The 7728-nt window shown below is 41.8% G+C and overlaps 1 protein-coding gene across 2 annotated transcripts in view; it reads left to right on the forward strand.

Annotated features, from left to right (window-relative positions):
* The window catches only part of lhx4 (LIM homeobox 4), a 288742-nt gene extending 281732 nt beyond the window's left edge, over positions 1-7010 (forward strand). For both annotated transcript variants that reach the window (XM_060830122.1, XM_060830123.1), the window contains 3 exons: positions 1168-1325; positions 4480-4651; positions 6619-7010. In XM_060830122.1, coding sequence (XP_060686105.1) covers positions 1168-1325; positions 4480-4651; positions 6619-7010 — 722 coding nt within the window. The remainder of the gene's footprint in view (positions 1-1167; positions 1326-4479; positions 4652-6618) is intronic.
* The last annotated feature ends 718 nt before the right edge of the window (positions 7011-7728 follow it).

A 7728-nucleotide genomic window follows, 5' to 3' on the forward strand; every position in this document is an offset into this window, starting at 1 on the left:
TCCTTCCACATCTTCATAATCTCCACCAGACCCATACCCTTGAGAAATCTGCACAGAACCAACTCTGGCCTCTTGAACATAGCCAACTTTAAGAGACCTTGATCGGTAGAAAAATGGACTAAGGAGTGGCAGATGGAGTTTAATTTAGATAAATGTGACGTACTGCATTTTGCTGGGGCAAATCAGGCTAACCTGCGGGAGGGTTGCAGGTAGTTGCAGTGGTAATCTTGCCTTAATTGGTGAGTGCATTGAGTATAGGAGTTGGGAGGTTATGTTGCAGCTGTACAGGATATTGATTAGGTCACTGTTTGAATACTGTGCTCAATTCTGGTCTCTCTGCTCAAAGAAAGATGTTGGGAAACCTGAAAGGGTTCAGAAACAATTTACAAGGATGTTGCCAAACTTGGAGGATTTGAGCTACAGGGAGAGGCTGAATAGGCTGATGCTATTTTTCCTGGAATGTCAGAGGCTGAGGGGTGATCGTATTGAGGTTTATAAAATCATGAGAGACAAGGATAGGGTGAATAGTCAGGGTCTTTTCCCAAGGGTGGGAGAGTCCAAAACTAGAGGACATTGGTTTAAGGTGAGAGGGGAAAGATTTAAAGGGACCTAACAGGGATCATTTTCACACAGAGGGAGGTACGTGTATGAAATAAGCTGCCAGAGGAGGTGGTGGAGGCTGGTACAATTACAAAACTTAAAAGCCATCTGGATGGATAGATGAATAGGAAGGGTTTAGAGTGAAATGGATAAAAGCTGACAAATGGAACTAGATTAATTTAGAAAATCTGGTCAGCGTAGATGAGTTAGATTGAAGGGTGTTTCAATGCTGTACATCTCTATGACTCTATCGATGGTGGCTATGCTTTTATCAGCCTTGCTAACCCTCATTGTCTTTCAATTTTTTGCTTTCATCCTTTCAGACACAGTTTAAAACATACCTTCTTGCCCAAGTGTTTAATCTAATATCTCCTCTCATGGCTTAGTATTTTATATGAACACACTCCCCTATTGTGCTTTGCATTGTTTCAACATGTCAAAGATGCTATCCAGAAGTATGCTGATAGTGTAACTTAATTCAGAACCTTTAGATTTGCCGCAGAAGCTCTCTTGTGTATTTATACCTGTGAATTAAGATCTGTTAAGACCTCATGCTGTCTAATATAGATGCTGATGCAGAGGCTGGAGCCAAGAGACCTCGTACGACCATTACAGCGAAGCAGTTGGAAACACTGAAGAATGCGTACAAAACCTCTCCAAAACCAGCTCGCCATGTGAGAGAGCAGCTTTCCTCAGAGACAGGGCTTGACATGAGAGTTGTACAGGTAAGAAAGGAAAAAATACTTGGAGGAAGTAACTTTTTTTATTAAGATTTTATATTTAAAAAAATACCAGTTGTGTGGATTTCCCTCGTTTTCAGTCAAAATGCAATGAACAGTCGTGTCAGGTGTGTTGACCTCAGGATGGTAGTCAGGAGTGACATCCTAATGATAAATACTGTGATTGAAGCATGTTCAATGTTGAGCAGTTAGCTCATTCCATACCTAGGTAAACAGTTCTTGCTTTCATGTGGATTGGGATGAAGATGCAGGACAGTAAGCCAATTTATTCACACACAATTTAGCGTTTTATGATTAGTGTCCGCATGATCCTCGTATAAAATAACCTTCAATCACAGAAAGCTATTTGCTAAAATGTTGCATTAAGTCTTACAAAAGGTGAGCAGTGCAGATCCAAATCAATTCTGGAACAGGCCCTTTGAATGCCTCACATAAAAGCAAAATACTGCAGATGCTGGAAATCTGATACAAATTGCTGAAGAAGCTCAGCAGGTTTGGCAGCATCTGTGGAGAGAGAAACAGAGTTCATGTTTTGAGTCTGATATGATTCTTGTTCAGAACAGGAGTTCTTCTTTTCTTCTCTTCTGCTGTTGTGTGTGCATGATTAGGGAGTCAGTTAGCTCAGTTAGCCTCTTTGCAATGACAACAACAGCGAGAGTTCAATTCCCACACCAGCTGAGGTTACCATGAAATGCTGTCTTTCGTAATTCTCCCTTTGGCCGAGGCATGGTAACCCTCAGGTTAAACTGCCATCAATCATCTCTCTCACTCTAATAAGCAAGCAGCCCTCTGGTCTGGTAAATCTATGGCAACTCTTGTAATGGGACTGAATCTTTCCAATTTAGATAAAAAATCAGCCTATAACTGCATCTAAACTGGGACAATGATGGTCGACATGTTTGTGGGCGGCACGGTGGCACAGTGGTTAGCACTGCTGTCTCACAACGCCTGAGTCCTGGGTTCAATTCCCGACTCAGGCGACTGACTGTGTGGAGTTTGTACGTTCTCCCCGTGTCTGTGTGGGTTTCCTCCGGGTGCTCCAGTTTCCTCCCACAGTCCAAAGATGTGCGGATCAGGTGAATTGGCTATGCTAAATTGCCCGTAGTGTTAGGTAAGGGGTAAATGTATGGGTGTGTTGCGGGTCGGTGTGGACTTGTTGGGCCGAAGGGCCTGTTTCCGCACTGTAAGCAATCTAATCTAAGTAATTTAATCTAATGTGGGCCAGTCTTGAGTTGTCACCACACATTACAATTTTTCATTAACGTCACGTTCTGTGAATATTGTTGCCGGTATTGCGATTTCTGACACAGCACAGTGACCATTGACCTAATTTATTGATATTTACAACTTAAAATTGAGTTTTACCTAAATGGAATCAAGATTAACAGAAGGAAATTGAGGAGGAGGGTGGCTGGTGCCCATGGACATTAACAACCATAACAACTCTGTCAGGAAAGACACTGTCTACTGCTGACTTCATGCATATAAAATGGAAGGGTCCCAGGTCTGCTCCCTGCTGTGTTTTCTGATTTGACCAGGAATGGTCATAACAGTGCTATATACTTGGATCCAGCACTCCTGGACCAATGAGTGGCAAAGAAATCAACAATTCCCTTTGCAAATTGCCCATCAGTATCACCTACTAGAGTGGGCATATTGAGTGAACATGGAGGATACATTGTAAAATGCAAAGCCAAAACTTATTGTTGTGTCTTCCATGGGAAGCACAGTCATTTGGGTGAGGTATTGAGGAGTATCCATCCAACACTCTCACAGCACAAATCAGGAAAACAAGTGACTGAATTGAGGGAAAAACCTGCAAATGAAATCATGTGGTATTTGGGTGTGAGAAGGAACTGAAGGACATATGGACCTTACCCTGTAGCAAGTCACCATTTTGCACCTGCTATTGATAAGATACTCAATCCTTATTGTAGGTTCCCCATTTTAACTAGATTCTGAAGAAGATGATCACAGCTTTTGCAAAGGAAAGGGAGAGTAAATTGGAAGGTCAGCTAATTCAGTCTTTGTCAGGAAACAATGCTCCGTTTATGGACTCCTGACAAAGGAAGGAAATCTCATTAGACTTCCATGGTGCCATATTCCGTCATCAAACACTGCCTCCTCTCCTTCTGACCCTCACCTCCATCATTTCTTCATCACTGAGTCTTGAAGCCTGAAGTGCACACCCCAACACAGCTAAATGCCTATAGCTAACTGAGTGATCCAATCATTGACCTCTGTTTGTAAGTGGTCTAGCTGGGAACCAGTGAAGCTTCTTCCAATAAAACAGTTACCAAAATGAAAACTGAATATCAAATGCCTGATTTTTAAAAAAATTTCAATTTGTTTTCTTTCCCTCCATCTTCCTACCTCGTCCCTTCTCTTTCCCCCGCTAACAGCTCCATGCAAACTCTGATCTTCAGAACTACATGGTAGTGGCAATAAAGGGGATTCTGGGAGATGTTTAATTTAATTTATCAGTCATAGTCAATAGACAATTTGGCTGTAGCTTAACTTCTGTGAAAGACCTTGCAGTACTCAGTCTAAATGAGACACAGCCAAGTAAGTAAGTGCTGACTCCTCATCAAATGGATTCCTCTGGATAATTAGACAGCTTGTGTGTCTTCATTATTAGAGGTTTGAGCAATTAGCAACGTGGAATCTATGGGACTTACAGTCTCGGGGCTGAACAGTATGTAAGGAACAGTTCCTTAACTTGAACCCTTGAAAGGAAGACTTCATCTGGGTTTTCAGTGAATTTTAATCAACACCTCAAAACCAGTATCTGGGCCCTGCCTGAACCTGACTCTACAGACATTGAATATTTATCAATGACACGAGAGAATAATCAATTAAGGATGCTTTTTTGAATTTCCTCATACAGTTTTGAAATGCTGTACTCAGTTCTCCCCGTCCATCAAATATTAGGACATAGATGATTGTATTCCATCTTATACTCAACCAAACACATGCCTAACCATGTAGATATGCTCTTTCATAAGGCTGTAAATCAAATTATTAAATAACATGCATAAACAGCTGCATTTTGCCTGACATAATGTTGCAAAGCTCTAGATATAGTTGCACAGGTATTATACTGAATTGGTGTAAATTAAAACACTTAAACTTCTTTCAGGTTTGGTTCCAGAACAGAAGAGCCAAAGAGAAACGCTTAAAGAAGGATGCGGGTAGACACAGATGGGGGCAGTATTACAAGAATGTGAAGAGAAGCCGCGGAGGGGCAAAGAATGGGAAAGAGAGCTCAGTGGAGGATGGGGGCCTCAGTGACAGCGAATTGAGTTTCAGAGGTGAGTGAACTCTACTGAGACCAATGAATGGATTTTGGGAATAAACTAGCTTTAGTGGTAGATTGCAGATCAAGAGCAATGTCTCACAATCATGACTTCAGAAAGAGATCTGCAGACTCTGGGAAAGCAACAGATCCTGTGCGGTCCACAACATGGTAGGAACTGTGATTTGAGAAAACTGTATATGAATTCTCAAGTTCCTGGAAAAATGTGTGAGGTCTAATAATGCAATACAGCCAGGTACAGGCTCACCCTCAAACACGTGAAAGCTTCTCTACCACTGACCAAAGTCAGGAATTTGATAGCATACCCTTCATGGGTAAGCTGCAACAAGCTGACAAGCTCAATGTCCCCCAGGAAAAAGCTATTTATTTGAGCAGCACCCCTTCCAAAGCTGAAAGCATCCTTCCGATCAAACACCAGTGTACTATGTTCCACTATCTACTGCCGCATCTTGTCAAGGCTACTTCTGTCACATCTCCCAAACACACCTATAATCCCCCACCATGCCCCATCAGTAGACAAACACACACTAGCACTGAGGCACCATGCATGTTATACAGAGATGCAAACCATCTGTTTGTACTATTTGAAATCTTTTATGTATACCATTTATACTCATAAAAAAAAGTTCAATTTCTAAGGCTGAAGGTTTACTTAAAACCTGGAGAGTTGACTCTTACAGTAGTAGTGTTTTGAAAGGGTTGAGGAACACCCTATCCTATCGTTTTATTATCAGCTTGGAGATTGGTTCCACCCATACAGCCACCAAAATAGCGCAAAGGGAACTAAATTTTATTCTCACTATTGAGCACTTCTATAAATCAATAATAAACTCCATGGAGACTGATGTAAATTTCTGTACGTCTGTTTCCACAGCTGGTTTCTGGAACAAGTTGCTAGCTTGTCACCAAAGGTTATCGATTGATGGGTGTTATATCCACTCCTCATTAAGTATAGCTGACCAGGAGACTCGTCCATCTTCCTGCCTACTCCGAGAATATTGGAAAGGTTTACAGAATGACAACAAAATGTCTGGTTATGTTATAAACAAACATTCTGTGACCACCCCCACCACACCGGCCACCAGGTCCTTGAGTGGTACTCAGACAGCCAAACTCTAACTCAGAAGCAACGACAATGCACTGTACCACAGGTGCTCCCATTCCTTTTTAACTGAGGTTGTCAGAGAATTCCCAGAGTGACTATTGCTCGAGTGACGGTCGCCACTTGATAGAATGCCTGCCTGGGTTTTGGGAATCCTCTTCTCAGCTCCCGCTGCAGTGTTAACTCCCAAATAGCCGATTAGCAGAGAGTGTTGGGAAAAAATCGTTGGTGACCAAAATGTTTAATGAGTGCTAGCAGACATTTTAAGTAACAATCACCTGTTTACTGAACCTTTGGACTGTTTTAACTCCAGTTTAACCTCCTTTATCATGATGGTGTCTTCCACTACACATGAGCTAAAGTAGCATTGCAGCTTTAAGTCCCATCTTTGCCACCTTGAGAGTTTTTTTGTGCTATATGGACTTAATGAAATTTTCCCAATTATATGGTTGTAGAGCATAGCCCTTTAACTGGAATGAGCTGTAACCCATACATTTAAATGACCTAATCTACTATGTAAGCTTCTGATTACTTATGTAATATATATTGTTTGTTAAAGAATTACCATTGAACATTTTGAATAGACAATAATTTTTAAAAAAGCTACATTTGCTGTTGATAGTCTCCAAGAATTATTTGCCTTTTGCCAAAACCTCTACTTATTTTGAAAACAAAAAATGCTGGAGATCACAGTGTGTCAGGCAGTATCGATGGAGAGAGTAAGCTAATGGTTTCAATCAAGATGACTCTTCATTGGAGCTGCTGCGATCTCTAGCATTTTTTTGTTTTCAGTACAGATTCCAGCATATGCAATAACTTGCTTCTTCACTAATTATTTTGCTTGTCCTGTATTATTTCAGATGATCAGATCCTCTCTGAACTTGGCCACACTAATGGAATTTACAGTGGTGTGAGTGATATGACTGGCAGGCAGTTGCTGAATGGTGGCTTCACTGTTGATGGCATAGGGCAGCAGTACCACGACCTGAGAGCCAGTAGCCCCTATGGAATCCCTCAGTCCCCGTCGTCTATAGCCTCGGCCCCTGCACACACCCCGTTAATGAACAGCCTGGGCTATATTGACAATAACTTGGGGATTATAGCACAAGGTGGACAGGGAATGAGCCAGGCCCTGAGAATGATGACAGGTGGTCCTACTTCTGATATCTCCACAGGTAGCAGTGCCGGTTACCCAGACTTTCCAACAAGCCCTGCCTCATGGCTAGATGACATGGACCATCCTCAGTTTTAATGTACCAAGCCATTAGTCTGAGATCCAATGGAGTTGGCTAGAAGAGGACTAGTAGCCACATTAGCTGCAGGACATTTGAAGGCAAACAATGTATGTGTTTACGGCTTTGGTTTCCTCACTCTGCGGAAATGAATCCAGCTCAAATACAGCACGGAGATCTATGGACCAATCCTCTGGTCTGGGACAAGCACCTACCAAGTGGACCTAACTGGTGGACTAGTGTTTGCAAGGGAAGACAAGCATGTGTGAGTTTGGAAGCATTTTGTTGACTTGAATGTCTATGATGAAGGAAACGCATTGATGGTTTGAGGAGGAGGCAACTGCATTCTTACCTTGATCAATAAAGAGGAAACAGACATTGAGATTGCCTTACTGTAGGCTGTATTTCACTAGAATCCAAATCTACAAGCAAAGTGACAAGCGTAGAGTTTGCCGAGACAGTCACTGTAAAATAAGTTGTAGATACAAATATTCTGTTGCACAACTCAGTTTTATTTCAAAAAGATATTTATTTTACCGAGAATGTGGGATGCATACCCATGGGTAGGGCTCCCACTTAACTCATTGATTAAATTTAGATGGAATGTCCAGTATCCAGGGTGGTGAGGTACGTATACATGTATGAGGAGGAGACTGCATTGATAAGAGAAACAATCTAACTTTCCCGCTGTCAGGTTTACACCTGATTACTATGTCTTTGCCTGGTCATAGGAGCAGG

Source organism: Hemiscyllium ocellatum, chromosome 9 (genome assembly GCF_020745735.1).
Source record: "Hemiscyllium ocellatum isolate sHemOce1 chromosome 9, sHemOce1.pat.X.cur, whole genome shotgun sequence".
Taxonomy (NCBI): Eukaryota; Metazoa; Chordata; class Chondrichthyes; order Orectolobiformes; family Hemiscylliidae; genus Hemiscyllium; species Hemiscyllium ocellatum.